Raw genomic sequence first — 16315 nt, 5'->3', positions numbered from 1 at the left:
GCGAGATTGAAACAAGCACAAGGAAACAGTGATGCAATCAAGAGATGAAGTAAGCACGAGATGCAGGAGGCTGCTGCCGGAGTAACATGGCGTACTGTACTGCAGCAGACATCTACTTAATAAGTAGAAAGAGTACTCTCTAAAACAATGATAAAAAAGTATAGTCTAGTAAATACATTAACCCGTACATAATTGTTTGTTGTCATTATCAAGTATTATGTACTGAACATAATTGTATGTGCTATACTTTTATAAGGTTTACAGTTCAGTGGGTTTATTTACACCAGCATAACCCCAAACGCCTGAGCAATATATTGTGCTCAGATGTTTCCACGGCTGGGAATCACTAGATGATAACAATTTTTCAGTTCCACTATAATCTTACGGGACCACCATCCTGTATGTGACCCATTGTTGACATTGTGTGGAGCATGACTGTACTCATTGTCAACTAATTGCTATTTTTACTCTGTTAACCTTTTTTGCTCACAAATGTTTGGCAGTTTGATTTGTGCTTTTCATTCTTCAGCAGTTGCAAAAGTAGCAAACTGCACCAACCCCTGTGGGCGACTCCATGCCGTTACTGCATGCAGCCTTACATTTTTTTCACAGTAGGACCAAGGCACTATTAGAAAAGCACTACGCGAATCATAGGGAGTTCAAAAGAGTAATGCAATTCAAAGGAAAATGCCATTCACAGTGATCATTCATTTTCTTAATAAGCAGGCAGTCTGTAGAAGGTGAGCTACAGTTTTATTTAGGCCTCCGTCTTCACGCGGTCTCTCTGGTTACCATATATGTAGCACGGTCCTGAGGTTGGCAGGGAAATTGACAGCCTGTTGAACTTCCCCTGCTGCCTGCTCAGCAGCCCCTCTTGCTGAGCAGGGAGGATGGAAGAAGAGCCTCCATAGTGTTATACCAAGATATACAAAGCAATTACTTGGATTGGGATTGCTTAGGTTGCGTGTACAGGTGCTGAAGTGGCGTCTGTACATAATGCCTCCTAAGGGACAATGTTGTAGCAGGTTTTTCAGGACCGTCTTTGCTTCGGTAACTCAACCACATCTGGCCTCTGCACTCTGTTAGCACATGGGGCTTCGGCATTCCTCAAAGCAAAGTGACACAGAGGGTGCTTGCTCGGGATGCTGAGGTGCCAACACCGCATCTGATGTCAGTTGTTCTTCAAGAAGTTCCCTGGCACCTACCAGGGACATAGAAAGTTTGTTTCCACTCCACAAATGCTCGGTATTTGTTCTTGAAAGGAATTTTTGGCTGAATCCCTGGGGCTCTAATACAACACACTCTGGCCTGGTCCAGATAACGAGAAGCAGATTTCTACCCAGCCTGTAACACTGTGGTAATGCGCCTCTAAGGATCTCGTGAAGGAAGCTCTTAGAATGCAAAATAGTCAAACTTCATTAAAAATATACCATTTAATAACACCATTTACAACCTCAGACTTTCAACAGGAAACAGAAAACCAAGTTATACAGAATGATTGCCTACAGGAGGACCATCAACTTTAGTGCTTCCTTCTCAAAGGCTGCCTGTAAAACTGAACTGGGAAGTAGCTAAGGTAACTCACCTTTTAAAGGCTGTTAAGCTTGATGGAAGATAAGAAGTTGAATGGCAGTTTATACAAACACTGACGTTAGCACCCATGTGGTATCTACGTGTAATTCGAGTGCGTATAACAATACATTCTCTAGTTTTAAGAAATGATTGCTTCTTAAATTATTAATTTTGGTGAATTTTAAGAAGAATCAAGCTGAGGTATTATTGCACAATATGTGTCTTTTTCTCTCAAAATTATTTACCTAACTATACCTAGTTATTTACCTAATTATAACCTCAATTATAAATAGAAAAGGCATATCCTTGGGAACGAAAAGTCAAAGCATGAAATGCTGTTACACTTGTTTTTCCAATAAAAATATCTGACAGATATTGGTAGAGTTGGACAGGAAAGGAGGGAATACACTCAGGGCACCATGCCTAGCATCTGTCAATTAATTTTTGGCTTGAATAATATAAAGCTGACGTCATTAAGTAGGTTGACATCCTTTCCTTGTTGTTGTGGTCAATATCTATCATCTCTCATTAATTTAATTGGCAGTCTTCTCTCAGAATTTCCAAGATTTTGAATTATATAACATTACATTTGTCGAGAGCCCACTGTATACTTGGCACTTAAGTATGGTCTACGGTCTTCTTAGTCCTTGCAACAATCAGCTCAAGAATGAGCTTCCTGTACAGGCAGAGAGACCGAGGGTAAGTAAGAGCGGGTACCCGAGGCTCACGTGGCTTTACGTACAAGACGTCCGCCGCGTGCTGCTCGGTCCGACTACAGAGCTGGGGCTTTTTAAGGCTATACTGCTCACTGTGAAAGAAGTTACACAATGAACAATATGACATTTTAGAGATATTTTACTAACTGTTACCACTGACAGAGTATTAATTTAGGAATTCTGCCTGCATCAACTCTCAGGCAGTTGTTTCCTTGCAAGAGAAAATGTTCTCAAACTTTTCTGGTGATATGGACAAAGGTATATTTCTCAGTCTTCTTTTCTAGAATCTACAAAATGAAGAATCAAATATCATTTCAAGATTGATCTAAGCCTTTGACTTCTATCAGTACACTTAAAGTTAGTAATTTCTATCAGTTATTTCTATTGACTAGCAGACAAGCTGTCTTTATACTGAAAAAAGTCACCTGAGATAAAGGTGGGTGACTGTTACCAATTAGCATTACTGCAGCAGTTCTTCAAAAGGGAGTACTGAGGTTGAGGTTGGTTTTTCCAGCTTGGTGATGGTATATATAGAGATATATCTATATCCATGTCTATATCTATATCTATATCTATATCTATATCTACATCTATCTACAATTGCTTGAAATAGCATGCTGATTAATCTTAGAATTGATTATAATGAACGAAAATTTTGTACTAAAAATGTTTACATAAGCTATCAATAAGCTAGAAATCTAATCTTCATGACATTATCCTTTGCTTGAATAATGTTTTAAATATAGATAAAGAATAAACAAACTTATAAAGAAACCACCACATATTTTTAGTCATGTGGAGCTCAATAGGTTTATATTGTAGTGACATTTAATAAAGCCACAAATAGGTTACCTTCCAACTGTTAATGCTGACTTTAAGCAATTCACAAATAGGTTACCCTAATTATGCAACAGAACAATCTTTAAATCAGTTAAACAAGAAATGGCACATGACTGATATTAACCTGGTGGTCCCTTCAGTATTTTGTCTGATAACAAACTGATAGATTGTTCAGTGAACTCCCTTCTGTCTAAATGTTGAATTGTTCAAGTTTAAGGCCATCTAAGGGAAGTGTCAAGACCCTTCTAGTAATTCATAATTCTATATGTGTATGCTTCCATGTATTTTTATATACGTATTTCTGTGTTATACTCTTCAGGTAACATGAGAGGTCACGAAAGGAAAATAAGCCAGTTTTGTTTAAGATTAAGTGAAAGAGTGAACTTATGTGTTTTTTCTCTGTGATTCAACTGTTGATTTGACTCATTCATGGATGAGCTGAAAAGAAAAAAGAAGTAAAAGAAAATGTTCCACAATGAAATAATGTGAACTGCTTAGAACTGTGAAAGGGATACTAACTAGGTGGATAACATGATTATATACATACTTCACAGTATGTATATATAGACTGCATATTATAGTGTTAGGAAAATTGTGGAAAAGCTTGGAAGGCGAATTCCTTAAAGACTTGAAATTTGAGTTAACATTTCAATTCTTGTGATTATTGACTGAAGATAGTTTGGTCCCTTAAAGTTGACTTATTTCTCTGTTCTTTCCCTGCGTATACTCACTCTCCTTCCTGATTTTAGTTCCATAACTCACAAATCTGTGTCTCTAGACTTCTATGAGTCAAGCGCAAGTTGCCATCTCGTTGGACATCTTTACTTAAATACGCAGTTCACATCTCCAAATTCAGCTTGTCCAAGGTGGAGAGCCGGGAGGGTGTAAAACAAAACAGTATTTTTATGGACTTACCATACCATAGTAATTGTTTTATATCATGACCATTGGTGCATTCTCTTCCTGTGCTCCTTGGCTCAAATATCATTAATTAAATATAATTTGCTCTTAAGTTAACGAAGATGAAAACATGGGAATCAAGCTTCTTTCTGCCCTCTCCCTTACTCATGACCACTCCATGTTCGAGTCATGTCATCAGTACCTCTGACGTGCGTCTGAACTCCACCCCGTTTTCTTTCCTACCAGACTCTGGTTTCCTTCTCACCAGCTACACCTGAATTACTACTAGGACCACTTATCTGTTCTTGTCCGGATCATCAAAACACCACACTGCCTAAGGGGTTTTTTTTGTTTGTTTTTCTAAAAGTCAGCCTAACCATATTACCAACTTCCCCCCAAATCCTTTTATGTGTCTCCTTTATCTCTGGCATTGAAGTCAGTCATGCTTTATTTATATGCAAAGTTCCTTATAGCATGGCTATGGTCTAGCTTTCCAGCCTCATCTAACACCTGCCACCCTGCACTGATCATAAAGGACTTTCATTCATGGCCTCAATTCTTAATTTTGGGCCTCTTATTCTTTAATCTAATTTAACTTATTATAATTGCAACTCCCCCCATCTAGCATTCCCGATTCTTCTTGCTTTGCTCCACATTTCAAAAAACATTCTTTCAGATCCTCATCCCAGGATGTTTATTGCTTTTTAGAGAGATAAGGGGGGGAGGAGATTGAGAAAAAGAGAGAGCGAGAAAGGAGGAGGAGAGAGAAAGAAACATTTGTGTGAGAGAGAAACATCAGTTGGCTGTCTCTCATATGTGCCCTAAGCAGGGATCAAACCCATAAACTAAGTATGTGCCCTGACTGGGAATCGAACCTGCAACCTTTTGACACAAAGGATGACACTCCAATCAACTGAGCTACTCAGCCAGGGGTGCTCCACAGTTTTCTCCCCATATTGTCACTTTGCTACCTACAGATAATTTACTTATTATTTACTGTTACTTGTTATCTCACTACAATTAGGGTCACATCAGAACAGGGATTTGGGGTTTTTTTCTTATCTATGTATTTATCTTGCAAATGACTAAAATAGTTTCTAAAACATAATAAGGGTTTAGCAAATATTTGTTGAATAAATAAATAAATTCCCTGAGTAGCATTGTTCCTTTATCTTCTGTCTCCAAAGGACTTTCATCCCTTGCCCGGTTCCCCATCCTCTAACTAGAAAAATCTCATCTATCCCTAAAATTAAAGATCTAATATTGCCTTCTTTTTGAGGTATTTTTTTTTATTTTTAAAGTGTAATTAATTGATACTCATCCCATGCCTCCATGGGGTTAGACTTAGCCCAGTCTAACTTGGGCTGTGGTTTGCTATCTGCATTGTTGAACTGAGGGCTGCGTATCTTCCCATCTGGCTCACCACGCACACACAGTGAAATGAATGCATGTTCACTACATGGTTTACACAGATCTGTAACTGAGATGTAAACGGAGAAAACTGAAACATGGGTCTATCAAACGGAATTATAGTAAGGCTACGATTTTAGTTGAGAAACCGCAAGGACGAAAGGGGACACAGTGTAATTTCCTAAACTTTTATTGACTCTTGAGAAAGAGAGAACTAGAAAAGATTAAATAATTTGTGTTAAGTCAATGAAAGAAACTTTGGAGGCTCATTATCATCTAATACATTAGGACGGCTGACAGTCATTTTGGCATGTGTCCTTAAAAGGACACATGAAAAGAAGACTTCCAGAGCATTGAAATGGCCCTTATCTGTTTTGCAACTCCCTTTGTCTATCATTGCTTAGCTTAAGAGATCTAACAAAATCACAGCAGTGGAATTTGCTTCAGGCCACTAGTGAAGTCTGCAAGCTCTAAGTCACTACATGGTATGTCAAATGTTAATTAGACAGTGAAATAAACCAGAGCTGGCTTTAGAAAATAGACAAGTATTGATTTTCTTTTCACTTTTTATTTATTAAAACACTATAGAGGAAACAAAAACTTTCTTGGTTCAATATTCAGGACCAATTTTTTTCTTTTAACTGGGAAAAGCAAGTGCCTTCAAAGGTGAATGAAAACCTGTGTTCAGTTATCCTTTGGGGAAGTAGCTCTTTCTCAACTGTAATGTGCTCCTCACAATAATGCCATTGTCAGATTTATTTATTTTTCCATAGGTTATATCTTGACAGAAATAGTGCCATAAAAACTTAAGAACTGTAAAAGAAGAGAAAAACCCAAACTACTAAAAGTAATGCAGATACACTTTGCATAAAGCAGACTGTCACTATAGTGCTTTGACATTTGCTGAACCTATAGTTATCAGAAAGAAATAAAAACACTTAAGAGGTATTGTGTGTGTGTGTGTGTGTGTGAGAGAGAGAGAGAGAGAGAGAGAGAGAGAAAGCAAATGAGATTGAGATTAGAATTGGGAAAGATCAAACCCTTTAGTTACTCTGAAGGATTAAAATAATAGGAGCCACCATTGAAGTCTGTCTTTGAGAATAAATGATAACAGAAGAATTCTCATCCATGTACTTTGTGAAGATAGAAAACAAGACAATATGATTCTAGTTGATTAACAACATATGCATACATTTTTTACTTTTTGTTTTTCCCCAATTTTTCCACATCAAGGGAGAATTTTTGTAAGTATAGGAAGTAAAATTTCCTAAAGCAAAAAAAAATAAATAAGCTAAAAACCTCAAGGCATATAGATACTTGACAAGCAGTGAAGCAAATGGATATTTAATTTAAATTTTCACTTAGTATAACGTTTGTTCTCTTCCAAATAAAACGTTAGAATGATAAAGACCATGTTCTGCATGTCTTGCCTGTCTTTCTGGTTTCCAGAGCCCAGAGAATTACACCATTTTCTACCATTTATCTCTTCAGTGCAATGTCTTCTGAAACCACTTCCTATAACATGTAGCAATCCTCTCACATAATTGTGCAGAACCCAAGACATCCATGCTTGTTGTTTAAAACTAATTTCCTGGAGCTTCCAGGGAGGAATTGCTAGTGACTACTTTCATTAGGAAACTATTGACCCCTCTCCAGTGCAGCATCTTGAGAAGAAATTCACTAAATATGCCCGTATTTCATTTTTTGAACATCAAGGTGCAATAGGCATGCTGAAGGATATGGCTTATTTAATCCAAAATTAAAAATTTACAGACTACATTACCTAAAGTAAATTGTTTCATACACTTAGAAGAACAGCTGCTTTCTCAGGGTTTGGTATCCACGTAGTTGAGGCCTAAATTAGGTGAACACACCTACGTGAGTGCAGACATAATGTTCTACCTGATATTTCCAATGTTATATCCGGTATGACCTCCACAACCACATACACAAAAGCCATTTTCAAACAGGAAACATTTGCTTTATCAGGCACTATTGATTGCAAAAAGATCTGTCAATCCTCACTCTCACTTTCTTAATCTACAAAATTGAGAAATAGTCAAAAACATTTTATGGAATTAAACATCTTGATTTGCCATTTTTTCAGCCTTGTTTGGGTAATACATTTTAATTAGAAATTAGTATTCATTCCATATTCAAAAATCTACCCCAGCCCTGGTTAGTGTGGCTCAGTGGACCGAGTGCCAGCCTGTGAACCAGATGGCTGCTGGTTCGATTCCCAGTCAGGGCACATGCCTGGGTTGCAGACCAGGTCCCCAGTAGGGGGCCAGATGAGAGGCAACCACACTTTGATGTTTCTCTCCCTCTCTTTCACCCTCCCCTTAAAAGTAAATAAATATATGTATGAGAAAAATATGTATCTCTGAGAAATCTTCCAATAAAAGTAGACATAAGACACAGCACTTCAAATCAAACTGAGTTAATGTGTTGTTGGTAGTTTGTGAATACAGGGCAGAATTTCTTGCCTTTCTTCTAGGCAAAGTACCCAAAAATCATTCTGTAGTGCTCAGAGGATGCAACTATAACACCTGAATACAATCTAGCTTATCCTATGGTTCAGTGTCAGAGATGCCAACACATTCTAGACTCTCAGGAAGCTATACTAACACACGAGAGGAAAGTACCAAAAAAAGAAATAGCAGCATTCTGCCAGCACTCTAAAAGCTGATTTCTGTAACACCAGATCTACCTCAAACTCAACCATTTCCTACAGGATCCTCGGATACTCACAGGGTGTATGCATGTCATGATGCTTTGTCTGACCCACCATAATTGTCTCTTTACAGTCCTCCCTACTTTCACTTGAAACTCTTACACATGACTATCCCTCAACACCACACTGATTTTCTTAAAACACAAGGGAACACATGCCATAGTACTATTACCACGGCCTAGAATGCCTTATATCTACCCAACCCAACACTAGCTTCCCATCCTTCCTTGCTACCATTCTCTCCCTCCTCAACTCTGTTCCAGCCACTCAGGTTTTGTGTTCCTGTTACACTCACCAAAATACCTCGTATCAAGATTGTTTGTGGGCCTGACAGCTGGAACATTTTCTTTCCACTCTGCTCTCTCAACTCATGCAAGAGACGTCTCTACTGTCTCATTCCCAGATAAGCCTTTTCTGACTATTCTCTGTCTCCATATTTACTACTTCATTCTCCTTCATGGCCTTTTTCTTTACCAGATATTATGAAAATGTTGATTCATTAATATGCTTTTTTTCTAATTCCTCCTTTTAGATGTCCTCAAAGTATTTGTTTCACTGCTGTATCCTTAGCATTACCACAGGGACTGGCACATAGTAGGTGCTCAACACATGATTAATAAATAAGTGAAGAGACCTCCAGTTCATGGGAAATAAATGACTTTACTGTTAGACTATGGGATAGAGAATGAAAGGCAATGACTTATTTTACAAAAGTGGGGAAAGTTCACTTCTTGAAGTTCACTTCTATTAACTTCATTTTGGTTGTTAAACTATGTTAGGCTTTATAACAGGGGGCATGAGTAAACATGTTCCATCTTGGTTTGTGAAGCAATCCTAAATATAATAGAGTCATTTTCATGATGATCTCTAATTGAGTCACCTATATTCTTGTTGGCCTCAAACAGTCATCTTTCAGTAAATCTCAACAATGAGTCTGCCTTACCCTTCAATTATGTAATAAGCAGGTCTATATCCCAACACACAAAAGGGCAGTGTGCACTTAATGACATGAAGGGAAGAGGATGGGGATATCAAAGCAACATCCCTCAAAATACTCATGTCATTAAGTTAGGAAAATATCCCAAGAAACAAAGGAATGTAATATTTCAACACAGAGCTGCCCCCACATTTGCAGGGCTCAGGACAAGTGTGCAAATAAATACCACATGTCTAAATAGTTCAAGGTTATTAATCAAGGTAACAAACTATTAAATAAAATATTTGTTATCATCTGATCTTGACAAATACACCTCTCCAGGACTGAGCGTGTGGTTAAGTTCCAAATTATCATTCTTTAAGTGCTCTGAGTCCCATGGTGAGTTCCTCGGGGCATGGGAAGAGCTGAAACATTCTTTCACCCCCAGATCCATGAGTTGCCATAAGTGGCCTACGAGCACCTCCACAGCCATGCCTATTTTCCTGCAGAGGCTCTGTCCACACTTCTTATAGACAGTTGTCCTTGGCTACCCATTGGACCTAAAGCTGTACACAGTGACCCTCCACTGTGTAAACCTTTATACAAGGCTTAGCCTGCAGGGGGCAGACTGAAGGAGCTGGTTGGTGCTGGACCTGGAATCGAGCTAGAGCCATTTAAGCAGAGAATTCTGGGCCACGGGCACCCATAGCACAGGAGGTGGATGAGGAGGTGGGTGAGGAGAGGCACCACTGGAGGAGGGTCAGAATGGGGCTCTCAGGAGTGCAGGGCCCAGGGCAGTGAGCCCTCTCACCCAGGCCTAAGGGTCACACAGCACTGGGCCAGGCACACTCTTTCGACACAGGAGTTCAAGAAGAAAGCCAACAAAGTGTGAAAACGAAACACAGTGCGTGGGTTGTGTAAAGTATACACAAACTTTTGGAAACAAATCCTATTAATTCTCAGGAAGTTAATGTTAGGAAGCTACATTACAATAATATAATAGGTTGAATTATAACACTGAATAGTTAAATCAACACATCAAACATTAAATAGCAGAACTGAAATGAAAAACAACAAAGACTGGAGTAACACACTCTGAAAACACTTAAAAGACGGGGAGTGAACTTTTTGTCACATTTGTCTGTGCCTAGTAGCTTGTCACATGGATGATCTTAATAAACATTTGGGTAAGAAGTAGATGAACAAATAAAAAGTTAAATTAGGAAAAAGGTGAGGGAAGGTGGCAGACATGGTCTATTTCAGGGTTCTGAATCAACATAAAATGAATCAATTATTAGGACATAATTGAAGAAACTATTTTAAAACTTAGACAAAACTAGCAACAAGAAAGTTATCAAAATGCTTTTTCTTAAGATTTTTAATTACATCAAAAAATAAATTTTCTATTCTCCCAAAGGGGGTGAAAAACAACAATGGATTACTTTAAAGTAGACCATTACCCCAAAATATGTAGTCTTTCTGCAACAAAGAATAACAGAAAAATAGTAGGAATGCAAAAACAATTGTTATAAATACATAAATACAACACACTAATCTGAAATCCAAGTATATAAGTCCTCACTGCTTAATATTATTTTATATTTTATTATTTACAATATAAAATTATAGTATATTATTTAATATTTATTATAAAATGTTTTACATAAAGGAAATAGACATAAAAGATATCTGATTGATTCCTTCATTTTCATTAGTGTCCATGATGTACATATCTTTTTAAAATTTGCCCTTGAGTTATAGATACATCTCATATATATTTGTACACACATGTACACACATGCAAACATACTTTTTATATTTTATCCCCACATAAACATACTTATTGCTGTGAAATGTGTTTGTTCTACATCTTGTGTTGTTGAGCTATAAGGTGATTCATAGTTTCTACTCTGAAAAGGATATCTGGTATTAAAGACTAAAAGGAAATAGATTGTATTTAAATATTAAAATTATTCCAGTGTTTTTATGAAAAATTAGATATGCTAGTATATCATTAATTATGTTGGTTTAAAACAGAGTCAGTTTGAGAACCAGCAATCAATTTTTACCTTTAAAAACAGTGATTTTATATTTTTATTATAACTAGATTATGAATACATCATTTTGAATCAAATTACAGTCTTTTGACATTAGATTAAACTGAACAGGAAATAAGCACAGTTTGCATTACATAGGATTTTCCTTGATTAAGTATTTTCAAATTACTTTTAAGAATAAGTAATGTTGTTGTCCACAGTACACCATACATCCTTTTACTACTTTACTGTTAGAAATCCAAATTTGATCATTTAAGATGTAAGCATTTCTCTCAAAAGTACAGCTTCACCTTCCAATTGGGGGAGGGCCAGCCCAGCCCAAGGGTGTCTCCCGCAGCTACTTTGGTTTACCTGCCTTTTGCCTGGTGTTTTCCGCTAGAGCTGATGAAGTGCTAACATCCCCCTTTACTCCTAGGCCCTAATTCGCAGAATTGTTTAACGTGAGACACTGTTTATATTAGCAAATCACCATTCAGTGATATTCAGGGAACATAATAAGTTGTTTGGTTGTATTTTGGAGTTGAATACCACTGAGGGGAAAAGAAATCAAACAGCTGTGACAGAGAGAGCAGGCAAGGAAGCTGGACTGGGGCGGGGAAGGCTGTATTTAATATTTTTATTTTAAAATCTCACTTTTCAATTTTCTGCTTTATAATGAATTACAGCAAATTACTTCCCATCAACACTGATAAAAAGAGCTGTCCAACCGCTCAACATTTGCTCTACTAATTGAATGATCAATTATTCAAATAAATGAGTCTCCCTATCATGCTCCAAGAAAGTCGGGGTCGCTGTTCCAGCTGCAGATGCAACAGCACAGAGTGGAGCAGTGAAGAGACCCAATCCTGACGGAATTCTAAATCGTTGAGAGAAAAACCCCTCTAACTGGGCTAAGGGTCATAGCAACTAGGAACTGCTTTGGCATCTCATGGATTCTGACCCTTTCTGAAACTGCTAACCTCGCCTTCTCAGAGTCTCTTTTGTTGATTCATTGCCAAGTATCACTGTGTTCCTTAAGAACACACACTTTGTTAGGTAATGGATTTTAATGATTAGTCTAAATGTACTGCTTCCTTGCCGGCGAAGGAAGACCTCTCCCTAAGTCATCTTAGTCCCAAGAGTCATTGGTGGGGAGTGAGGGTCGGGGCAGCAGCAGGGGAATTCTCAGCTGACAGATGGCAAATGTGTTCTTCATTCACGCTCTACATGTAGATGGATTAATAGTAGCTGAAGGTCACTCTGTGGATCTGCTCTTTTAAAGGCAAAATAGCTTTAAAAGACTCAGACTGCATGTGTAAGCAGTTACTACCTAAGTGTTCCTTGTGTTCAGGATTCTTCTCCGTACGTGACTAGCTTTAGACACACATACACGCATCCCAGCAAGAAGGGCGTGCCCTCTGGGACAGGGTTTCCTCGCATAATTATCTTCACACACAGAGTCTGGACACAGCAGTGTTTTTGAATAATTCTCACCCATGTCTTACCTTACATAGAAACCTATATTCTTTCCTTTCACTACCTTTGCCTATGTCTGAAAGCCACCAAGTTCATAGAAACTCAAGGTTTAGCAGTGCATGTAGGGAGTGGCCTAACGTTCATTGTCAGGTCTTGATCTTCCCCAAACTAAGAATATTAGAATGGCAATGAAAATGAAAGTTTTGAGAATTCATATTAGTTTGCATCTGAATTGTCCGAATAAAAAGTATATAGTAAATGAAAAGTGTAACCTACTTTCAGAATAGAAACTAAAAATCAGATTCTCCATAGAAATATAATCTATGAATCAGAGGAACATCTAATAAACTGGGAGGAATTTTATCTCAGGCTAGATTCAAGTGCTTACTGATAAAAGTCTATGTAACTGTAACAGTTTTTGATATCTTAAGATTATTATGGCTCATGATCATTTCAGGAGCTAAAAAGAAGAGTCTGACATATTTATTGCATGTACAAATAGGGCTTATGTAAATACCACTCAGTAATAGCTTCCTGCAGAGTGTGTGAGGGGTCACCAGAATATGAGCATTTTAGAGTTGGGAACTTTGTCCCAGTACCTAACAGTGCGTGGCATATCATAGTCTCCCATAAGTTTTAATGAATGAATGAATGAATGAATGAATGGCTCCACGTAGCCATGATTATTTCAAACTGCATTTAATTGTCCTTTCACAGGAAATCTGAGGGAAAGCCTGTGATTTCAAAATTGTAATTAACTTAAAACATCAACTAAAATTTTACATTTGTGACTTCCTATGAATGTAAAACACAAGAATTTAGGGTTATTTAAGATTACATAAAAGTAGTTGACTGACTGAATTTGTGTTATATGACTAGAGAAAACACTAAATTCTTGGGGAAAAACTTAGAAAATTACCTAATGTTTTACTAATATTTTTGTTTTAAGACTTAACCTTATTGGCCACATGATAATCGTCTGAGTTTAAAAACTCAAAATTAACACTTTTTTTGAAAGCAGGAATTAAATACTGAGGACAGTTTATTGGTTCTGATGCACATCATGTAAGGACGATTGGTGAATAAGGAAAAAAGGATAACCGAGGAGTAGAGAGCAAATAGAGAAACAGTCTGATCAATAATAAATAGGATACTAAGAAACACCCCAGAGACTACATGCCTCCAAGTTCACTTAAGACTTAACGTACTTTACATTTCAAATCATATCTCACAGAACAAGTGATAGGATTACACTGCTAAATCCATAAGCATTGATTTTTGTCTCAGTCACAGATGCATGCTGTGCACTATTGGAAAATTTGCTAAAAGAGGTTTATGCCACACAGTGACTACCACATCACAAGCATGATCTGTATAAACTGGCTGGAATCTTTAATAAACAATTATCTAAGTTTTAGAAAACATAAACGACATTATATTATGTGAACTCCTCTCTGAACGTGTCCGTGGATCTTCCCCATTTCAACCATTTTTCATAGTTGCAGGGGCCTTCCAATTCCCCGAGCGGAGTCTTCTGCTTTCTAAAAATCACAGCACATGTGTGTGAGCTTTCAAAGTGTTTTTAGGAAATATCCCCAGTGGACTCTGGAGAGCTTGCCTTCCGGTCAGAGAAAGAAGAAGCGCTTAAATGGGCTATTATTTTCACTGATAGGTTGACCCCATTCCTTGCGGAATTTGGATTTAGTTTCACATGATTTAGTTTCACACAGGGTAGCAGATCAGTGCTCAGCAGCCATCGGAATAACGAGGACGTGGCACTTTTGAGGCAAGATAAGGAATCTGGGCGAGCACCTGCCTAAGAGAAGGAGATAACGAGGTGGTGGTGCTGCCTCCTGGCTTTGTGGGTCCTGTCGACTCCTCCTGGAGAAGGTGGTTAGATGGGGCCAGTGGAGGAGAAGAGCCATGAGTAGTCGCCGGGGAGCTACATGTCGCAGCCTTCGTTGCATCCATCACTTTGCTACGCTACTCTTCCCTGCTAGGAAACTTTCTAAGACTTTCTAAAAATCCTTTTTAAAGTTTCTGTTTTAAAACTTCTTCTGCTCCTTACTTTATTTTCACGCACTCTGTGTTGACTTAACTCTCTTTGATGGTGAGCAATCATATTTTGTCCCATTTTTTTATGCTCCAAATTCTGTTTTAGCTATGTCCTCATATCTACTTTCTTGTCACATACTTTAAGCATTATCTTAATTATTATTGTGATTTTAATGTTTAAGATAATATGGGACATTTGAAATTATTTTAAAATAAAACTAAGGTCATCAATTTGCATTTATGTCTCATTAACATACTCAAGTTGGGATAGAGTATAAATAATATATTATAAAGAACACCAGTTTGCAAATATAATTTGTGTTACAAATTACTGATTTCCTTAGGTCTAAGAACTTTATATTCCTTATGTGGCCATCTTTAACATAACTTCTTATAATCAGTCATTTACAAAACATAAACAAAAACAAGCAAACAACCCCTGCAACTGAATTCCCAGATTCGCTGTGATGCTAGCCTCCCCCCGTTTCTTTTCATGTGTGACAAACAACTTCTTTTTTTGAATATCCTGGATTGAAACCACACTGTTTTCTCAGAATTCATTAAATGGTCCTCTCTGATTTCTATGATCAGGCATTGGGATTCAGATTTTGCATGTAGCTAATAGCACTGTGCCCACTTTAATTAACTTAACCTCATTACAGAAAGGATCTTTCTTCCAGGAATCACACTGCAGTGCAATGTTAAAGTTCATGTTTCGTTCAATTTTACCATGCCGATTTAAAACCTGCATTTGCTAATTATGCATGCAACTCACACTAGAGAGGATTTCACTCCATATTCATAAGAAAACAAGATCCTTAGCATTTCAGTTTTTTAAAAATTCCAATACCCAATATCATTACTATTTATATATACTGTATATATTCTAAATTTTTTTTTATTTTACACTCATGTTTTTTTTTAAATTACTGTTCTACCATCAGATAGCAAGAAACAACTTGAACTTTTTACAGGCACACAAGGCAACGTATGCTTTGTTTCTGAGTACGAACACTCATAACTATTGAACATCCCAGTGCATCTAAGAGGGCCCCTTTGAATAGCTGCATCTCGGAGCTGGTTGTGTTGGCTGCATGTTTCTGTGAAATTATTCCTGATGGTATGGAATGACTTGAAGTTCACAGTGGGTCTACTATGAAAGAAAACGTGTGCATGTGTGTGGGTGCCAAGATGCTAGATGAAAATGGACATGGAAGGAGTGACTACTCATTCTTTTATCTCCTTATTTTATCTTTTCGGATGAACATGCCTTTTCTAGCTTTGCGGGAAAAAATCCAAACAAACAAAAAAACAGCAAACACACCACCACCTTATATCCCTGTCTGTGCGATGGTAATCTTGATTAGAATTAACTTTAACAAAAAATAATTAAAGTTTAAAAGATGTGTTTAAAGCTTAGATATTAGAAGATCAAATTAAATTGTACAACTTATTTGATACTAACATTCTGAGTGTTTGACTGTCAATAATGAAGAGTTGGAAATGACACATAAAATATCACATATGAAGTGGTTGTCTCTTGTCTAGGAGTTTGCTTTCTAACAGTGGTTCAAAAATATTAAATAGAAAATTTAAGAAATAAAAAATTCAGAAGTTTTGAATTGTGTGCCATTCTGAGTAGTGTGATGAAACCCCATAC

General features: G+C 37.3%; 1 protein-coding gene across 1 annotated transcript in view; it reads right to left on the bottom strand.

The window, feature by feature from the left end:
• Window positions 1-16315, bottom strand: part of UNC5C (unc-5 netrin receptor C) — a 215534-nt gene that overhangs the window by 179504 nt on the left and 19715 nt on the right. The window contains exon 2 of the mRNA XM_037046158.1: window positions 2301-2380. Coding sequence (XP_036902053.1) covers window positions 2301-2380 — 80 coding nt within the window. The remainder of the gene's footprint in view (window positions 1-2300; window positions 2381-16315) is intronic.

Source organism: Sturnira hondurensis, unplaced genomic scaffold, assembly GCF_014824575.4.
Source record: "Sturnira hondurensis isolate 20B ecotype Veracruz unplaced genomic scaffold, ASM1482457v3 Scaffold0004998, whole genome shotgun sequence".
NCBI classification, from domain to species: Eukaryota; Metazoa; Chordata; class Mammalia; order Chiroptera; family Phyllostomidae; genus Sturnira; species Sturnira hondurensis.
This window is presented reverse-complemented; position numbering and strand designations above follow the sequence as displayed.